Source organism: Artibeus jamaicensis, unplaced genomic scaffold, assembly GCF_021234435.1.
Source record: "Artibeus jamaicensis isolate MK-2021 breed Jamaican fruit bat unplaced genomic scaffold, CSHL_Jam_final contig_548, whole genome shotgun sequence".
Taxonomy (NCBI): Eukaryota; Metazoa; Chordata; class Mammalia; order Chiroptera; family Phyllostomidae; genus Artibeus; species Artibeus jamaicensis.
Window position 1 is genome coordinate 10,872,611 of NW_026521883.1, and position 22,009 is coordinate 10,894,619.

General features: G+C 42.2%; 1 protein-coding gene across 7 annotated transcripts in view; it reads right to left on the bottom strand.

Moving 5' to 3' along the window:
- Positions 1–22,009, bottom strand: part of TLN2 (talin 2) — a 409,343-nt gene that overhangs the window by 141,413 nt on the left and 245,921 nt on the right. For all 7 annotated transcript variants that reach the window (XM_053670053.1, XM_037151006.2, XM_053670051.1 and 4 more), the window contains 5 exons: positions 9,795–9,950; positions 6,385–6,486; positions 5,583–5,659; positions 2,959–3,139; positions 2,019–2,132 (listed from right to left, as the gene is read on the bottom strand). In XM_053670053.1, coding sequence (XP_053526028.1) covers positions 2,019–2,132; positions 2,959–3,139; positions 5,583–5,659; positions 6,385–6,486; positions 9,795–9,950 — 630 coding nt within the window. The remainder of the gene's footprint in view (positions 1–2,018; positions 2,133–2,958; positions 3,140–5,582; positions 5,660–6,384; positions 6,487–9,794; positions 9,951–22,009) is intronic.

The window sequence follows — 22,009 nt, forward strand, 5'->3', positions numbered from 1 at the left end:
ACGAGAATATCTGATGTCTCATGATAATGTCGCATGCTAGCACCGACTGTTGCTAGTTTTTACCTTGTTTTTTAGAGAACAGGTTTAGACTTCAGCTGTTTCAGCATCCTCCCCCCCCCCCAGCTCAAGCATGGGGCTGTCTTTTGTTTTGCACATCAATGCTTTGTACATGTGGCCCCTTTCCTGGTAGGATTTCGGGGGAAGAGTGGGTCAAGAACCCTGTTCTGGATCTAGCTGTACCACTCACAAGTGATAGAACCTTGGCTGGGCAAATTACATCCAGGTCTTGTACCTGGCATTTCTTGTTGTGTAGGGATTCAATGGTCTTTAACAACCTACCTGGCTCTCAGGACTTGGCCAACAAGTGACCATTAACTTCAGTAAGAGCAACCCTATGGGAATAGAAGGTGCTGATCTGCTCCCTAAAACATTCCAAAAATATTAATCTAGGTTCAGGATCTGTCTAGCACTAATAGCATTTTTTTGTATACTAATTCTTTGAAAATTGGTAAAGCAGGAATGTTAAATCCAAATATATTAAAACTCTCTTATAATTGTGCTGAACTTGGGAGTCTGCCATGTGTTTAACTCTGAAGTTCCCCAGAGCAAAATGTTTCATGATTTCGGGTCCTTGGGAGAAACAGCACCGAGGACAGCGGTGCCCTACACGTACACAAGTTCACAAACGGACAACATGGTGTTCAGGGAGGACTTGGAGGCAGCTCATCCTAGCTGGACAAGATGAGCTACCAACCGTGTCTTGGTTCTGGCCCCAGTGATAGCCCTGTCGTCAGTCCTGGAAACAATGGCTTTCAACCCTGGCTGCCCATTAGAATCACCTGGGGACGTGGGGACCCACTGACACCCAGGTCCACCCCCACGACACAGACTTGTCTGGCTGGAGACTTAGGCTTGGGCCTTAAAGCTTGTCAGGTAATTCTAATGTGCAAAGTAGGGTTGAGAATAACACTGCTAGCCAGAGCTTCATAAACTTGAATGTGCACATGATATAGTGGGGAACTTCCCTAAAATGTAGATTCTGATTCAGAAGTTTGGGTTAAGGCCTAAGATTCTGCACTCATGAAATCCCAGGCGCTGCCAGTGCTGGACCAAGATTTGCATAGCAGGGGGCTACATGATTTCACACAGCAACAGCTACAGGAAGGCAGCTAAATGCCCCACCCTTGGTGGCCCCCAGAAAGGGGCAGCAGCATTACCAGAGCACTTGCTGGAAATGCAAATTCTCAGGCCCCACCCCAGACCAACTGAGTCAGAAAAAAATGGGGGAGAGTCCCAGTGACCTGGTTTTTTAATAAGCCCTCCAGGTGATTGCAATGCAGGCTAGAGTTTCAGAACCACTAGTAATAACAAAAACAGCTAATGCATGTTTGAGCTCTCACAGGTGTTAGGTACTATGCTAAGAACTCTGCACATGATTATATCATTGAGTCCTCACGAACACACTACTTGTGGAGGACAAAACAGAGGCTTAGAGCAGTTGCCCAGATTAGTGCAGCTGCTGAGCAGTGCAGCTGGGATTTGAGCCCACATGACGTGACTCTAAGGTCCAGGTTGTTAGCCCTTCCCAGGTACTGCTGACAGCCAGCAGTGCCCTATGATTCCTTCCTCCTGTGGGCACGTACAACCTAGAGACCACTCATTATCTTGGAAAAGACATGGGTTTCCACTTCCACCTAGCTGAAGATAGAGATTCACCTGGCTGAATACACACAGAGTGCATAACTCTGTTTTCTGCCAGGGCAGAGGCCTCAAATGAAAGTCATGAACATTATTTGCCCTGGCTGGCATGGGTCAGTTGGCTGGTGGGTTGTCTCACAAACCAAAAGGTCAAGGGTTCAATCCCAGGTCAGGGCACATATCTAGGTCATGGTTCGGTCCACATTCGGGGCGCATGTAATAGGCAACGGACTGACGTTTTTCTCTCTCTGGAATCAATGAATATATCCTCAGGTGAGGATTTAAAAATAAAAACAAAAAAAGCCACGAACAGTATTTACCATATCCTGGCCAAGAGGTGGCAGTGAGTCGAGCTCGCTGAGGTCATCCTGGGCCTGCTGGACGGCGTGCATGCTCGTGTTGATGGTCCCCATGAGGGCCTGCTGGGCTGAGGTCTGCAAAGACAGATGGACACAAGGTGGTCACGCTCCTGGCACAGACACAGCCCTGTACACAAAACCAGGTGACAGTGAACTCTGGCTGGAGACAAAGTGGCTCAGGAACGGCTCAGCAAGTGCCTGCACCACCTCCCACTGGAACTTAATTAGCTGGAAAGGAGCCTCAGAAAGAGTCCCTGCAGGGGGGCCAAGGGGAGCCAGTCCCTGAGCACTGAGGACCAAGGGTCTCAGGCATAGGAAACGAGGGTTACACCAGAACTCTCCCTGGTAAACGAGTAAGGACTCCACCTAAACCTACAGCCAACGTACTTCTTCAGAGTCAAATTACATCTGAAATTTCAGGCTCTTCAGCTTTCAAACAGTTCTCACCCAATAGCACAGGATCCCTGAGCAGACCAGAGACACTGTAGCAGGTCGATGGTCCCAATGGAAGAAACCTATGACCCACTCAGGGGAAACTGTGGCTCACTACAGACCCGGTCTATTTCTAAGACTCTCCGAGGGATACCTGGGCTAATTAGCAGCTTAATGCTGCTAAGGCAGAAAAGCCTGTTTCAACCTCTGAGTCATCAGGCACATGGAGAGGTCACTGTTTCTCTTCCAGCCCCAGGGGACAATCGTGATCCTAGACTGGAACTACCAGAGCCACCCAGTTAAAAGAAAACCTGCTGAGTTAGGCATCAGGATGGCACAGGGAGGAGCGGTGATCCAGACAGGAACTAGCGGGAGTGTGGATGACACACGACCTATCTGCAGGCTGGTATCCTTCCATGCACACCAGGTGGCACGCTGGTGTGCGGGGTGAGTGCCTGGGAAGCCTCACCAGTGGGGGCATGTGGCCTCGGTGCATCTGCCCCACCAGGATCTGCTGCTGTGGCGATGGCATGCTGCCAACGTTGAAGGTCTCGGGCCCGCTGGAGCCCGAGCGCATCACGGCCGGCAGCGCCACCGAGCCATGCTCCACCTTCCCGGTCCGGTTGAACTGCTGCTGCAAGATGGTAGACCTGCAGGGGACAGGCAGTTTGGTCACTATGAGGGGGCTGCGCATGTGCAACATCGTGAAAGACACCACAGGTGTCATGAATGCTTGTTGTGCCACACTGCGGAGGCCAACCCAAAAGAGGCATGTATAAACAGAATTGTGAATGCAGAAGCAGACTAAAATGCTCCGCAGAAGAACCCTGAGATGACGCATTTCAAATAGTAATATAAATAACCACGTCCAATGTATTTAATAGTTTCATGGCATATGCAATCCATCAGAAGAAAATTACAAATAGTCCAACAAAGTGGATGTTCCAGGCATAAGTGAGTTTGGATTCATTCAACAAACACCACCTACTGTGTGCCAGGTTCTATTTAGGCACTGGAGACACAGATCGTTTATCCCTAGCTTGAAGGGAGAGAAATGGAAATAAAGAAAATCTCCTTCAGCTGAGATTCCCTACCACAGGTCCAATGCTATTAACGGGGGAGGGTATTCAAACACCTTTGGAGCCTGATGATGGGACAGACTTAGCTCCCCTTCCAGGTGATTTCAAGTCTGGGAAGACTCCCAGGGCACCTGGTAAAAAAATTACATGTCGATTTTTTTACTTCTTCATATTTTGTTCAAATGAATGATAAATGCAAAGGCCTTCATATGCAGTTAAGAAGTCTGAGGATGGCGTATCTGCCTCAGTCGCCTAGTGGACAACCCATGGGGAATTCTGCACGTGTGTGTGTGTGTGTGTGTGAGGGGGCAGGGTTGATGGCACCTGCATTTGGGGGCAGAAGCCTCTGGCCCAGGGTATTCGAGTCATCAAGGATCACTCCCCATTGTCCAGAGCAAAGTGAGGGAGCCATGCTAGCACACCAAGCAACAGGCGTCCATGGAGAAACATCAATGGCTACCAAGGGAGTGACCCAGGGCGGGTGGGTCTCTGGCCTCTGAGAAGGTGATCTGCAGGCTGAGAGCTCACCAACGTCTAGTACAGAGAGAAGTGGAAGGTCTGGTGATGGAGCCACCCTGGACCCCTCTTCCTGTCTGCCTTGATCAGACCCCATCTGATCCCGTAGGCAGTGGGAGGGGGCCGCAGTGGGAGGGGGCTGTGGTGGCCCCAGGCAGGGGGAAGGGGTCCCAGCAGTCTGGGCTCAGATACCTACTTAGCTCTTCCTAGGTCAAGTACAAGTGTAAGCAGAGTCCTCTGAGGTGAATGCCTCACCCTGTCGGGAAGCACTAGCTTACTAATTTTCATCTAATGGTCATTAATAACTCTAAGAGCTCAAGGTGTTTTGCCAGAGGGAGCAAATACATCAAGTTTGGTTCCAACCTGTGTACTAATAGGACAAATGTAACACCACCTTTGAGAGGTGATTATGTCAGAGAAATAGCTACTATGACTATACAAGTTCAAGTGCTGGGCTTTCTGGAACCTTCTGGCAGTGCACAATAGGAAATATCACAAGACTGAATCTGAGTCCTGAATCTGCCATGTGAATGCATCTCAGTGGACTTTGCTGAGCTTCCGGCTCATCGATGAATTTCGGATGGTAACATCTGGGTACCTCTTCCATAGGGTGTTGTCGAGACAAAATAGAGTCACCATGGGGGACACGCACAGTGAAGCAAACACAAAAAAGCTAATGCTCTATTTAACACAAAGGAGCTGGCTGCTCTGGTTTCCAGTCAAGTGTCGCTTACTGCCTGTTACCTAATTTTTTAAAATCTATTTTCTCATCTATAAAATGGGGCTAAATTGAGATAGTTCTGAATTTAAAATGATGATGATGATGACAATAGCAAACATTTATTCTGTGCCAGGCATGGTTTTATGTGCTTCATTAGTAAGTCAATCATCAAAATAAAGCTTATAAGGAGATATTATCATTATTCCCATTGTATGGATGAAATCAAGGGGGGAGGCAGAAAAAATGTCATCATGTCTGCAAGACCACAAATCAAAAACCAGCCCCCAGATTTGAACCCAAAGTCTGGCTCTCAAGTCCACGTTCTTCACCACTTCCCTCTGTAGCATCACAGTATGTGTATCAAGTGCAGCAGGCGGCAAGTGGTCCATAAATAATAACTGTCCCCTGGCTGGATCCTTCCCCACAGAGGGACAGAATCAAACAGAAGCTCGCTCTCCAGCTTTTCGATGAAAATGATGCCATTTATGAGATTTCTATCAGAAATGCAGAATAGGACTCATGAAGGTTCACTGCCTCTAAGGCTGGAGTTAAATCTTATTCAGTGTTTCCTTTAAATCTTTAACCCCCATTTTCCCAGACGCCCTTAACATGGATGCTGATGGTCTGGGACCACAATGCATGAAGCACGACTCCTCCCCATCAGACACTGTCATCTCCCACGTGTGAGGCACTTAGGAGCAACAGGCCCCAGACCAGTCGGAGGGGTCCTGCCAGGCAGTGGGAAGGCAGCTCTCTCGTGCTCTTTAAAATACTTACTTTTTTGGGGAGACAGACTCTTCTAACATAGTTGACTCCTCATCACCCTCTAGTCCAAATCGGTCTTTACTTTGTTTCTGGAGGTAAAACAAGATACAGAATCAGAAGGTCTTTACACAAGAACCATTTAAAAGGTGCCACACACTCAGAAATGTTGAGTTGCACATCCAGTTCCTTAGACTGGATACTTAGTAAGTTATGGGTGATAAAATCAATCATAACAATAAAAAGGGAATACACTATTTAATATATAAATATAATGTCTTCTGCATTAGTGTTATTGCACAAACCTAATTTTATATAGTAAAAAGCAAGATGCAAATTTAGTATTCTAGTAGAACATGGTTCTTTCAATGGGCTGTATGTAGAAGCTCTAGAAAATTTGTCTGCATGCCGCTATGGTATATAACCCTATTATATTTGGGGAAACAAAATGATAACGTGAAAAACACAAAGAACATTTCAGGCTCTCAATCTGGGTTTCTACAGAGGCTAGAAAGTGTACATAACTACCTAGAGAGGAAGATGCCAAAGAGTTACTTAGGTTCATTCATTAGCTAAGAGAGGCACTGTTGCTAATTACCTAGCAGTCAGTGATACAAATGAGCTGCAGCAAAATCAGAAATTGTCACAGGATGTTGTGGTCAAAGATCATACATTCAAACAATCTCAACATTAAAGATTAAATGAAAGTATCGAGTACTTCAGATAAGCCCCTCCCCACCCAGTAGCTACATCATCTAAACTGAATCGTACGTAATAAAGCAGCCTTGCTTTTCCCATTTGCATCAGTATGAAATACCTTTTTGAGAATGATATCAATGTAGCCTGCAATCAGCTGGGATATTTGCTCTCCCTCGGTGGTTTGTACTGAATAGTAACTTTCCTGATACTCCCCAAAATCCTGGAGGGGGAAAACAGTATTAGAAGAAATATAACTACATCAAATACATCAGTTTCAAAGGTGAGGAGGTTCAGGTTCAGGATGGCATAGACTCACATGCCCCTGCTCTTCCCCTCTAAGTACAACTAAACACCCTAAAACTTATCTAACAAACAATGTTAAAAGGGTTCTGAAAGCTAAAAAGGTGAACTAGCCAGGGGACCTCAGGACTTGAGAAACCACATTTGGTGAGTATCTGGGTTTTGTTTTGTATCCCTTTACCAACAACGTTTGGTCCCGTAACGTTTGATAGGCCCGACGCTTGGAGCCTTGAACAAGCAGTTTTTGACAAGTCCGTTCACTCTGGCCAAAGGACCAGAAGAGAGGAAGCCCAGCTGGGAGTCCCAGCCCAGGTCCACAGTCTGGGCTGGTGTTCACTGGCAGCTACAGAGAGCGGTTAAGCCTGGGCCATCCCGATCCCTGCTCCACAGCCCAAGCAGGCGGGGGGCCCCGATCCCTTTGAAACAGCAGTGGCCACCATAAGTCTCCCTGCCCTCCACCCAAGGCATAACAAGACTCAGGCCCAGTGGCTTCTGTGTCCCCCGTGAAAGGTCACCAAGCAATAACAGGCGGCCCACAGAAGCACTTTCTTCCCTCACAGACAGCAGCAGCATCAAAGTCTGAGCAAGAATCTCAGCAGTGTCGAAAGGATGAATGGTCCAGGATAGCGGTGCAAGGGTTCAGAAAATGAACTGTCATTGCAACTAAAGCCCACAGAGGCAGGCTGGACACTGCACACTAACTCTAAATGAGGTGACCGGTAAAACAAAATTTACCTAAGATCAAGGGTCTCCTAATATATAGTCAAAATATCTGGGATAAACATGAAAATCACTATTTATGTTAAGAACTGGGACAACTACAATATGAATAAGGAAAGATAATCAACTGATGCCAATACTGAGATGAATCAGATATTGGAATTATCTGATAGGGGTTTTAAAGTAGCAATCATAAAAAATATTTCAACTGAGAATTTCAGTTAGAAATTCTCCCCAAACAAGTAAAAAAAATTTAGAAAGTTTCCAAAAAGAAACAATAAATCATTAAAAAGAACTAAAGTAAAAATTATAGAACTGAAAAAGGCAACAACCAAAATAAAAAATTCACAGGACAGACTAAATAGTAGAGTGGAGGCGAGAGGATGGAATCAGCAAACATGAATTTAGTCAATCAGAACCACAGAGAGAAAACTGGCAAAACAAACAGAGTTTCAGGAATCTCTGGGAAGATAACAAAAGATCTAACACCCACATCGTCATCAGAATCCCAGAACTGCTGTTGGAAATTGATAGAATAACGAGACGGAAACTAACAAGGACACAGAGCACTAGAACACCACCATGAACTACAGCGTCTGATGCACATTGGTACACACTTCGCTCGGCAGCAGAATTCACATTCTTCTCAATCACCCAGAGAACATTCTCCAAGAATGATCATATCCTGGGATATAAACAAATCTAAAAATGCTACAAAGGCAAAGTCACATATAATATGTGCTTTGACTGTAATACAATCGAAGTAAAAATCAATAAGAGACAACAGGAAAATCTCCAAATATTTAGAAATTGAATTAAGGCTAGGAGTAGGAAGAAGAAAATATTACATGTTACAAGCCTAAATTCACTATTTTACTTTAATAAAAGTAATGATAATTCAGTATTTGTTTTTTTTTTTTGCTTGAGGTAATAACTGAGATTCATAACTGTTTCTTATTTTTAGGTAAATTTTTGTTTGTAACAATGCAGTACTTACTTGAACCCAGTTTAAAAAGACCAATATTAATAAAAGTTATGTAATAAAACCTAGCTGTCTCCTACCCTATGCATTCCCGCCTTCACTTCTATCCCCGCCACACACATAGGCGACTCCTTTCAACCCTGTGAAGCAGTGTTTTCTCATATAAGCCCTGGCTTCGCCCATCCACAGGTTCTGTGACTTTATGGGAAACTGTAATGAAACAAGTTCTGACAAAGGCTGATGGATGTAAATGAGAGTTAAGTTCCTACGGCACCTTCTCCATGTTATAATCAAATGACGTTCCTTGAGGACTTGCTGTATTTCTAAATAACGTGTATATTAATGTCTTGATTTTTCTGTTTTATTTCCTACAATGAAAAATGAGAATACAGCATGGCCATGCAGATTCAGCTGTTACTGACTAGAAGGAGAGAAAGCACATTTTCTGGAGATTTCTTCCAACTGGCATGAGTCTATCAACTGATGATCAAATTAGGGAACAATTATTCCACGGTCACCCCCTTACACCCTTTTTTCTGATGCCCTATTATGAGGCCCTTGCCTCAGTGCCAGCTGATGATACTAAGAGGGTTCCACACGACTGGAGAATAGTACAAGTCAGGAGTTGTGAAGAAGCTGACAAATTTGAATGCTTTTTTAAAAATTTTGTCTTACTGTTCAACTTGCCCTAATAATTCTCACATGTAAGTGTGACTAGTACTTGCCCTGTTAATTCTCACATGTGAGTGTGACTGTTAGTTAAGGCTACACAGTAACCCTGCTAAGAGCAAATATTGAGGTTAGGAGGAGGAGTTCGGAGGTCTGAAAGCCTAAAACTAACATGCTTTGTTCATACAAACAAATGTATTTCACATTGAGCATTATATCATCATCATCATCATCATCATCATCATCATCATCTCATTTGATTGCAGCAACTCTGTGAAATGTGTTTCGCCCTCCCCATTTTACAGCTGAGAAAATTAAGGCTCAGAGAGAACAGGTCACTTGAGCAAGGTCATAGAGCTTGGAAATGACAAGGTGGTTGTGAGTACTGGCCCGGAGTGTACACTACTTCCACTACACAGCCACCTCTGTTTCCAGGCAGGTGGGAAAACATGCCTCAGCAAGATGTCACAGTTCCCAGGAACTTTTAAAACTAGAGACAAAGAAGGGGCCTTTGTGTGGGCCTTGGTGCTTAGAGAGCTTCCTTTTCGGGTGTCCTAGGCATGGCGTCAGGAGCATAGAAAGCAGAGCATAATCCTGTGAATGTCTCCAGTTAAGGAGCTTAGATAGTCTTACTTACCACCACCAGAGAGGAAGGGGTGGCCAAGGGGACCCGGCTTTTGCACATCTCTATGAGCTCTAGACCAGTGCCCACCCCTGCCCTGTGGTCTCCCCCCAACTGTCCCTCACCACACTGCTCACTAAGGCCAGGGAAACCCAGTGGGCTTGTCCTCTTTCTCCCGCCCACAATATTGCCCAAGGCCTTGTGGGCCCCTGCATTGCCCTCTGCTGGTCCCTACCAACGTGAAGCTCTTGGGTGAGGCTGCCCAGCGCTTGACCGTGGTCAGCGGCCACTCCTGCAGCACTTCCTTGGTCTTCTCATCCACGCGCATCACGGAGTCCTTGGTGATCCCCAGCAGGCGGGGCACCAGCTTGTTCTTGCCCTTCATCTTTTCCTGAAACGGGGGACACCGAGGGTCAGTGCTCTTCCTCTGAACACATCGGATTTTGCCAAATAATCAGTGATTCTGCAATGTGTTACCTGTGGTCAAGTTACACACACTATGTTTCAAAACAGGCAGGACTACTGACTCTTAAAAATCTTTATGATTATTAGTTTTAATAATTTTTTTAAGAAAGAGTAATCAAGAGAATAATGAATTCCTCTCTATCACTCACGCCCTAAATTCAAGACAGGTTCATAATTTAGGAGAAACATATACGTAAATATTTTTGTCACCACTGGGTGAGAAATGACATTTTAGCACAAACACCAAAAGAAAAAAACTGTAAAGGAAAAAATTAATAGCTTTAAGTACAAAATATATGAAATTTAATACATCTACAAAATGAGAGAGGTAGGCGAAAAAGAGACCTCACCATAAACAAAATGAAAAAGCAAATAGCTGGGGAATAAATATTTACATCAAATACAAAGATAAAAATTTTCAAATGCTATGTATGTGAAAGGTTACCATACATCAATGACAATAATCAACAAAAAACATAAATAGGAACTGTTAAAGTAATAATTAGACAATAAGTATTAATAAGCAATTAGATACATTTTCATACATATAAAGTGGCAGATTTTTAGAAAAATTAATACTCAGAACTGAAGAAGGTGTAAAGGAGAACCGCTCCTGATGGGAGTTTAAAGTGGCAACGCCTTTACGGAAGAAAATGTGTCAATAATGATCCAAAACTTCAGAAATGTTTCTACTTTTGACACATCTTGCTTTTAGACACTTATTCAAAAACAAGTTATAAATGGGTGTGAAGATCATGCTGCAAGAAGGAGCAGCTAGAGTTCATCATATTGAAAAACTAGAAATAACCAAATTTTCAATTACAGGGGATTTGACAAATTATGATACTTACAAATAACAGATACTCTACAACTATTAAAAATCATATTATAAGAGAACAACTGAAATCATGGCAATATATTATAAAGACAAAACAGTTTTATAGCACAATCCAAAGGAAATAAAATTGAAGCATAAATTTTATTCAGATATTAAAAGAGAATAAAACTTCATTGTGTGACAAAATGGTGGTGATGATCATCTTAAGTGATTTGTATTATTTTCCTTATTCCCAAATTTCACTTAAGACACATCTTTTTGTTGTCAGGGAAAACCCCAAACTTTTCCAGGAATATTTGCTGAAACCTTGCAATGCCTCCACCACGATCCTGCAAGGAGTACACACTCAAACCAGCACACACAAGGTGTGTGTGTGTGTGTGTGTGTGAGTGGGTGTCAGTACAAGGGGACAAGCACTCGAAACAGGGGAGGAGTGTGCTATATGCTAGAAAACATTTTCCATAAATTTTCAAATCACCCCCTAAACGTTGACAGCGGCAGCAGCAGCAGCATCATCATCATCATCATCATCCCTGTTCTGAAATGAAGGGACCAGCAACTCGCCATAGTAGTGAGTGGTAAAGCCATGATTAGAACACCATTTTAAGCTCTGATTTGAAAAGCAGACTGTCTATCACAGTGGACCTCTTCCGGTGGAAACAATTAGGAAAAAGAGAACAGTACCCCCGAGCAGCCCCCATGGGCAGTCCATAAACTCTGTCAGATGATGAAGGTCGCAGCACACCCCCAGCTTCCCCCCAGGAGGAGATAACAGCATCAGGAGCCTGCTGGGGTGGCTGGGGAAGGACAAATGGCATTCTAAGTCCTTCCCGATCCTTATAAAAACAGAGAAGAATCTTTGTGAAGAGAGGCTGGGTCCACGAGAGGTGACATCGGTGCAGGTGGTGGCATTTTTTCCCCGCCAGTTAGTCTACGTTGGCTTCAGGACCCACACAGGGACTTGGGTGGAGAGGCCCCAGGCAGCTAGTTCAGTAACACAGGGTTGACACCAGCCCAGTTGCTGAGACCAGAAAGGGAATCGGAGACCAGATGTGGTCTGCAGCCTCTGCCTTCCTCCTTGCCCGGCTGCACCTCTCCGGTCAGGGGCTTCGGGCTGAGGGAACGCAGGATCGTGCAGGACGGTCCCGACTCTCGTGGAGACCGCGCTGGCCTGGGAGAAGCCACAGTGAACAAGGTAACAACTCACAGTGGGCATTCCATCACAATGTCACAACTGGGGTAAAAATTTCAGAAAAGACCGTAACACAGCAGCAAGAATACCATCAATAGACAAAATTATTCCAGTGCCTACCCACAAAAAACTGCACATTGCTGGAGAAAGTTCAAACAGCGAGTGGCTCCACTCTGTGCTATGCTAGTGCAGACCTGCCTTCTGCCCTCAGCGGCAAAGCCTGCCTGTTTGGAGAGGGTTCCCAGGCAATGAGGCTCCCAGTTCTTCCCTGCATCTCACCTCTCAAACCACTCCATATCTCTCCTTTCCAGCCTTCAACCACAGAGCAGCATCCTTTTACCTCTGGGAGACCTGTATTTCATGCACAGACACACAGAGACTGCAGCTGTGACTCTGCCTGCTACACAGCGGCCTGTCTCTCCAGGTAATAAATACTTGTTAGGTTGGTTTTGCTTTGAAGATGTCTGGAGCTTGCCTAACTTCAAGGCAGGAGAATGCATGCACTCTATAAGGAGAAGCAGCATCCATTACACCCCTCCTCTTTCAAGCACATCTCAACCACTGCTGTGGGTTCAGCCTTGGGGGCTGGCTGTGATCAAGCCTGCTCTGCCAGGGGCTCTTCTCACAGGTGTGGGGAGTGGCGTGCCTTACATCTGAGATTCAGAATGCAGAGCGGGGGTGGGGGTGAGAAAGAGACAAGTGCTTTGGCATACTGTGGTTCTGGGCCCCTGACTTCAATGCCGCCTGAGCCTCTGGCCCCGCTGTGCTCACCACAGCTCTACACTGGCCTCCTGCCAAAGTGCTGGCCTGTGTGCTTTGCTGTACCACCAGGTTTTTCTGAGGCATGAAAGAAAGAGATGGCTGCTTAAGAGCAAAACTAGGTGTTAAAGACCCTGTTTGTAAGCCATTACTCTCTAAAAACAATTGGCAATACATTTGGACTTAACGTGTGATTCCGAAATGCTCTGAAGACCCTCTGTGATGCTTCTGCATTTCAGGGGAGAAGGGGAATGGCTCCCCAGGCACCTCACCTCAAGGCTCTGGTTGCAACGGCAGGCAAAATTCAAAGAAAATTTGGAAGTGAAACGGTTTACACAAGGATTTGGAGGATTGAAACAGGATCCTTTGCAGGTCGCAGGAACTGCTTTCCCATCACTTAGAGGTTTTGATTAGATCACAATACAGTGCAAAAGAAGTCAGTGAAAGAGGAAACCCATAGACGTTTATGGCTCCCATTTATTGAGACCTTATATGCAATAGCTCCCTTTTCTATATTATCTCATTTAAACCTCATAAAAAGCCACAGTTTTATAGGTGAGCAAAGCGACAAAGGCAGAATCCAAACCCAGGCCTATCTTTTCAAAGTACATGCTCCTCCCCACTGAGAATACTGCCACATTACGCTGTTTTCTGTGGGATCATTACAGGCTTACAGACATTCTCTGTATCTGAGTCAGTGCACTATGGCCTGTGTTAAAGCCAGAGTTTTGCCTATTTTTTTTTTATTGCCTGAAAGCTAAGAGTGAAGTTTCTATTTTTTTTAAAGATTTTATTTATTTATCTTTAGAGGGGAAGGGAAGGAGAGAGGGAGAGAAACATCCATGAATGGTTGCCTTTTGTGCGTCCCCTGCTGGGAACTGGCCTGCAGAGAACCGGCCTGCAACCCAGGCATGTGCCCTGACTGGGAATCGAACCGCGATTTGTCTGGTTCGCAGGCCTGTGCTCAATCCACTGAGCTACACCAGCCTGGGCTTGAAGTTTCTATTTTTACATGGTTGAAAAAAATCAAAAAAAGAATATTTTGTGACATGACAATCATATGAAATTTAAGTTTCAGAGTCCATGAATAACGTTTTACAGCAATGGAACCGTGCTCACTCATTTAAATATCGCCTCTGGCTGCCGTCACACCACAAGGCGGTGCTGAGTGGTACGGCTGGCAGAGCCGAACACAGTTACTACCTGGCCCTTTGCTGAAAAGGTCTGTCAACCGCTGCTCTACACGGTGGACACTCAAAGCCAATTAAAAGCTGGCAGGATTCAGGGTGGGGATTGTGGGGATGTGGGAAGAGTGAAGGGTCTAGGCCAACAAAATTTTGAGCATCCTCACATCCAGGTACTATACTTGTTTACACACACTAGTCCACTTAATCTTCATTATAACTACCGTTTTTCAGATTAAGAAACTGAGGTTTAGGAAGTCAGGTACACCTTTCCAGATCACAGGCACTTCTATTTGCTATTTCTCACGTAGGTGTATGTTGCCAGCTTGGATTAGAGGCCAATCTTCCTGATTCCAATACCTGAGCACTTTCTGTTAGAACAACAAAGAGCAATACTCAATATTAGGGCAAAATCTACATAGATTTTGAAGAAAATATGATGACAGTATCTATAAATATATCAAACTAATTCTCTGAGCCATGCTGTTTGTGGTAAATATCAATATTCAAATGCATAGCAAATTATTTCATCAATTAATTTAAAATGTCTGATTGGAGCCAATAAAAGTAGTCAATGAGAAGCTGGGATCACTCACTTTTGTCCCCAAATTATGCTAATGCACCTCCTTCCCAACTCAGTGTCCAGGTTGGGGGTATGAGAAATCTGTTACTGACTAAGCCTTTATTTTTAAAAAGATTTTATTTATTTATTTTTTAGAGAGGGGAAGAGAGGGAGCAAGAGAGGGAAAGAAACATCAATGTGTGGTTGCCTCTCATGTCTCTCCTGCTGAGGAACTGCCCAGAAACCCAGGCAGGTGCCCTGACTGGGAATCGGACAAGCGACCCTTCAATTTGCAGGTTGGCACTTAACCACTGAGCTGCACCAGCCAGTGCTACTTAAGCCTTTAAAACACTTAGTATCCCTTTGGCATATAATTTGTGTGTGTGCATGTTATTCTACACATGGTCTCTTTCTATCATATATTCTAAATGGCTGTAGTGACTTATATACACATACACACACTTAGGGTTTTTATTCACATTGTTGACATGTCTTGTTGATTTACTTGATCTACTGAATTTTCAAATCAAAAAATTAAAATGACTGTGCATATTGTTATGACAGGTACAGAAACTGGTAGGCTGAAAATTATAAAACAGTGACAAAAAAATCAGAGACAACTTAATACCACATTCATGGATTGAATAACTCAACATAATAAAAAGGTATCAATTCTCCCCAAATTGATTTATAAACCTAAAGCAATTCCTATCAAAATCCTAGAAAACTTTTTTGTGAATACAAACAAGGGTATTTTGACAGGCATGTGGAAAGGAAAAGCATCTAGAAACTGCTAGACCAATTTTGAAAAAGAAGAAAGAAGTAAAGAGAATCACTCAACTTGATGATAAGGCTTACGATATAGCCAAATTGACAAAAAAACAGTGTGATGTTAGCAGGGCATAGACACATCAATTAATGGAACAGAACAGAGAATCCCAAAATAGATTCTGTTCCATCAATCAATGGAACAGAACAGAATCCCACACCTGAATGTGAGTCTCAGTGTGTTCCCCTGAATTTTGACAATGATACAAAAGCAATCAAATGGAGGAGGAACAGGCCTTTCAAGCAACTGGACACCCATGGGCCAAAAGAAACCTTGACCTGAACTTTACACCGTATACAAGACGAACTCAAAAGAAATCACAGACCCAAAAGTAAAATGTAAAATTATAAACCATTTAGAAGAACATGTAGGATAAAAATCTTTGGAGCCCAGAGCTAGACAGAGTTCTTAGACATAACAATAAACAGCAGCCATAGAAAGAAAAAAATGATAAAATACTCTTCATCAAATTTAATACTATTTGTTCTGTGAAAGACCTGGATAAGAGGTTGAAAACACAGCTAAAAAAAAGAAGAAAATATTTTCAAACCACATCTAACAAAGGACTTGGACCTAGAATATATAAAGAACTTCAAAAACTAAACAGTAATAAATTGAATCAGAAAATTGGCAAAAAACATGAACAGACATTTCACTAAATAGAATATACAGATGACAAATAAGCACATGAGATGTTCAAAATTGTTAGCCATCAGGAAAATGCAAATTGAAACCACCATTAGATATCATTAAACACCTATTAGAATGACAAAAACAAAAATTCACCAAGTGCTTGAGAGGAAGAACTGGATTACTCACACATTGCTGGTAAGAATGTAAAATGGTACAGTCAATCTGGAGAACTGTTTGGCAGTTTTTATAGAGCTAAATATGTTCTTAACACATGGTCCAGCAACTGCATTCCTGGGCACTAACTCAAAGGAATGAACACTTAATTCATACAAAAACCTGAACACAAACATCCATTGCAGCTTTATTCAGAATAGTCAAAACCTGGGATGACCCAACTGTTCTTCCATGATGAATGGTTAAACTGTGGTATATCCATAGCATGGAATGCCATTCAACAATCAAATGAGACAGACAATTGATATTCATTACAACTTGGATAGATCCCAAGGGGATTACACTAAATGAAAAAGTCAGTCTCAAAATGTTATTTATCGTATGATTCCATTTGTACCTTTTTGAAATAAAATTGAGACGGACGACAGATTAGAGGCTGCCAAGGGTTAAGGACCAGGAGGAGGGAGTAGAGGTAGGGAGAACCAGAAAGGGGTTAGTGTGTATGACCATCACCGGGTAGCATGAGGGATCCTTGCCGTGATGGAACAGAGTTCTGTATTTGGCTATGGTGGTGGTTACATGAATCTACGTGTGTTACATGTGTGATAAAACTGCACAGAACACACATACAAATGAGTGCATGTAAAATAGGACATCTGAGTACAGTCTGTAGGTTGCACAAACGCAGATTTCCTAATGGTGATACTGTACTGTAATTGCCATCAGAGGCAACCTGGTGAGAGGTACAGGGGACTTCTGTATTTTTAACACTTTGGAGATAAAATTCCCATACCATAAAATGCACCCCACTGAAGTGTGTGATTCAATAGATTCTGGTATATTTACAGTTATGTGCAACTATCACCAGTCAACGTTAGGACCTTGAAAGAACCTTTCACCTTGAAAGAAATCTTGTACTTTGGCTACCACTCTCCTATCCTGCTCCACCTTCACCCAACTCCTAAGCGACCATTAATCTACTTTCTGTTTCTGTAGATTTGCATATTCAGGACACTCAGATCAATGGAATCATACAATATACGGTATTGCGTGATGAGCTTCTTTCACTTAGCATAATGTTTACAAAGTTCACCCATGCTCTGTGGCATGCATCAGTATTTTATTTCTTTTTATGGCTGAATAATATTGTACTTTGCCGTAACACTTTGTTTATCCATTCATCAGCTGGTAAACATTTGGGTTGTTTCCACCTATGAGCTAAATACTGCTATAAATATTCATGTACAATTTTTCTATAGACATATGCCTTGAATTCTCACGGAGATACACATATACACCCCCCAACCAGTGGAATTGCTGGGTCATATGTTATCTCCATGTTTACCTGTTCGAAGAACATCCCAACTATTTTTAAAGGGGGCCACCAGCAGTGTATTAAGGCTCCAACTTTCACACACTCACACACACTTGTCATATTTGATTCTCTAATTCTTTGTATTACTTTCACAACTTCCTGTGAATCTATGATTACTTCAAAGTAAATGGTTAAAAAATTATTTTGGTATCATGTTACAAGATAAACAATCACAGCAATAAATAATTTTGTTCCATCATTTCCTAAGTAAAGCTTAAATCAAAAAATATATATCTCACTGCATTTACCAGAACTTCCAGAACAATGTTGAAGGGTAAGATGTTAAAAGGTAAATTGTTCTGATCCCAATTTTTACAGATTTCTCTCTAGGATTTCTCTATTAAGTAGGATACTGATGATAGGTTTGAAATACTCTATCGTGTTGACAAAGTACACATATTCCAGCATTTTAAAGACATATTTATAATGAGTGGGTGCTGAATTTTATCAAACACCTTAGTGGCTTTATATAAAATCACCATATGATGCCACCTTTTCCCCCCCAACCTTTTTGAAATATATTGACGTATAATATTGTGGAAGTTTAAAGTGTAAAATGTGAGCAGTTGTTATAGGTATATATTACAAAATTATCACCACAATGAGGTTTGTTATATCCTTCACCTCTCATAGTTACCATTTTTGTAATTGTTATGTTGAGAACATTTAAGATCTTCTTTCTTTATAACTTGCAAGTATATAATACAGTATTGTTAACTATCATCACAATAATGTACATTAGATCCCTAGAACTCATTCCTTTCATAACTACAAGTTTGTACCCTTTGACCAACATTTCGTTTCCCCAACCCTAGCGCCTGGCAACCAGCAATCTACTCTCAGATTATATGATTATAATAACGGCTTGGTTATTTTGAACTCCTTTAGCTTTTACCTTGTCTGGGAAGCACTTTATCTGCCCTTCTACTCTAAATGATAGCTTTGCTGGATACAGTAATCTAGGTTGTAGGTCCTTACTTTTCATCACTTTGAATACTTCTTGCAAGTCCCTTTTACCCTGCAAAGTATCTTTTGAGAAACCAGCTGACAGTCTTATGGGAAAAAATTTGTACATAACTATCTGCTTTTCTCTTGCTGTTTTTAAGATTCTCTATCTTTAACCTTTGGCATTTTAATTATGATGTGTCTTGATGTGGTCCTTTTTGGGTCCATCTTGTTTGGGACTCTGAGCCTCTTGGACTTGTATGTCTACTTCTCCCACCAAATTAGGGAAGTTTTCTTTCATTATTTTTTCAAATAAGTTTTCAATGTCGTTCTCTTTCTCTTCTCCTTTCAGTACCCTTATGATTTGGATGTTAGTATGTTTGAAGAGGTCCCAGAGCTCCTTAGCCTATCCTTGTTTTTTATAATTCTTTTTTCTTCTTGCTGTTCTGATTAAATGTTATTTTCTTCCTTATGTTCCAAATCATTGATATGATTCTCGGCTTCATCTCTTCCACTGTTGATTCCCTATATTTTTTTCTTTGTTTCACTTAGTGTAAACTTCATTTCTGCCTTGGTCTTTTTGATGCTGTTGAACTACTCAGTGAGTTCTTTGAGCATCCTGATAACCAGTGTTTTGAACTCTGCATCTGATATTGCTCATCACCATTTTGTTAGGTTCTTTTTCTGGAGTTTTGTTTTGTTCTTTAATTTGGGCCACATTTCTTTGTGGCAGCCTCCCTGTGTTTGTTTCTGTGTATTAGGTAGAGCTGCTCTGACTCCCTGTCTTGGTGGTGTGGCCTGTTGCAGTAAAGCACAGCAGTAAGTTAAATGGGGCGGAGCCTTAGGTAATCACCAGGACAACCCATGTTACTGATATGTGGCTTTGTGTGGAGGAGGGCTCAGAGAGGGGACAATGCCTCTGCCTGGACATTGGAGTTTTGTCCAGGAGGAAGCTGTCTCCCTGTACTTGCCCTGGTGCCAGTCACTTCAGCTTCTCCCTGTATGCCACTGGTGCCCTTCCAGCTGTTATCCTGGTGCTGAAGCTCGCAGGGAGTGAGTCTGTTTAAGTCTTAAGTCCATTTTGGGCCCTTTAAGAAGAAATCCTGAGAATCCCACCATTTCTTCCGCTACCCAAACTCCCACTGATTTTTATAGCCAGAAGTTATGGGGATTTATCTTCCTGGTGCTGGAACCCTGGGCTGGGTGGTCTGGGTGTGAGGCTGGGATCCCTCCCTCCTGAGGTAGCCCTCCCCATATTTATCCACCACACATGGATGTAGGACAGCCTGTTCCACATCTCTGCACCTCTCTGTGCCTCTCTGCATCTCTGCTCTTCCTACCCATCTGGATGAATATGGCTTCTTTAATTCTTTGGCTGTCGGGCTTCCATACAGTTTGATTTTCTGACAATTTTGGGTGATATTTGTTCTGTAGTCTAGTTTCAACATTTGCTGTGGTTGTGAAAGGAGGTGAGACACGTTTACCTATGCCTCCATCTTGACAGGAAGTCTTGATTTTTGCATTTAGTGTCATCCAAAATATCATGACCAAGACCAAAGTTAAGGATGTTTTCTTCTAGGAGTTTCATGATTTCAGGTCTTTCATTCAAGTCTTTAATCCATTTCAAGTTAATTTTTGTGAGTGGTATAAGGCTCCAATTTCATCCTTTTACATGTGAATGTCCAGTTTTCCCAACAGTATTTATTAAAGAGATTAGCTTTCTTCGATGTGTATTGCTGTCTTTGTTGAATATTAGTTGCTGTATGTGTGTGGGTTTACTGCAGGCTCTTGATTCTGTTTTATTGGTTTATGTGTCTGGTTTTATGCCAATACCATACTGTTTTGATTACCATAGCTTTGAAATATAGTCTGAAATGAGGATGTATAATGCCTCTAGTTTTGTTATTTCTCAAGATTTCTTTGGCTATTTAAGATCTTTTGTGGTTCCATGCAGGTTTTAGAGTTTTTTTTTTGCTGTGAAAAATGCTATTGGAATACTGATATAAGTTGCACTGACTCTGTAGTGGCTTTAGGTAGAATGGACATTTTAATATTAACTCTTTGATCCATGAACATGGGATATCTTTTTATTCACTTGTATCTTCAATTTCTTACAGTTTTTGGTATATGGATCTTTCACATCCTTGGTTAAATTTATTCCTAGAGTTTTTACTGCTTTTTGATGGTATTGTAAATTATTTAAAAAAAATTTTTCTCACTTCATTCTATATGATGTTATCTCATTTGACCTATTTATCTGATCTACTAGGTTCATTAATTCCAAACAATGAATTATTCCTGAATGCTTAGTTGTACTATTTTAAAAATTAGATAAACTATGGTCAAGTAAACTATATTTACCAAAATTATGTTAAATACAAAATGTATACTAAATAGGACCACTGAGTAAAAATTGAAAGTTGGTAGTACCTTTACTTTATTATTTGGTAGAAAATAATATCATTGAAAACCAAAATTTGAGTATCTAATATGTATATGAAAGCTGTTAGTACCTCCCATCTCCTTGACCCTGCCCTCTGTTCAAAGAGATGTAATTTGAAAAAAGAAAGACAGAAGAAAGGAAAGAAGGAAGGGAACATGGGAGGAAAGAAGGAAATTTCCATTATTTTCTTATTTGCCTTAAATACTTTTGTAACAGAAGAGTCTTCACTTGACCAAATCTTTGCAACCCCATGACAATCAAGAGATTTGTATTCTGTCTCCAGTTATCCTCCTGGCCATGGACAAATTATTCTGAGGTACTAAACTGCTTTTGGAGACCACACTTCTTCTTTTCTGCAATTTTCTGTTCAATTTCTCTTAGTTTCTTTATTAAATTTATTGGGGTAACAGTGGCTAATATAATTATATGTTTCAAGTGTACAATTCTATGATATAACGTGTTCACCACACAAAGTCAAATCTCCTCCCATCATCATGTATTTGACCTTACTTTCTAATTACATGTACTGTGCTGTGTGCTATTTTATCTCCCCAAATTTACTAACCTCCATGCATGTCACTGAAACTGACTCTGGGTCAAATGTGATGGAAAACAATGTGAATGTGAGAAATGAATTTCACATGGGAAGGACTTCAAAGAATTTCAGAATAGTTGGAAAGGGTTGCCACTATCAGTGGACACACTGAAATTCAATCTCTGTCCCTGTGATGCACTGGAACTCATCTGCCACCGGTTGCCCTTCAAAATAATGAATAAAGAGAGCTTGTTCTTCCACAACGAGCAAATCTCCCCATGTGCTCATGGTGGGAATCGGGAGCTAGGATGGTGAAGGCGGTCAAACGAGGTCACCCTCGCTAAGGTGGCACAGCCCAGTGGTTAAGAACATAGGCTTTGGCGTCCCAGAGACCTGAATTATGGTCTCCTTATGGCTCTCGCTGAGCCATTTCATCTTTCTGGATTCCTGTGTTGTCATTCTTAAAAGAAGTTGAGAGTAATAGTTCTGCTTTTGTGCTGCTGAAAGACTTAAGTA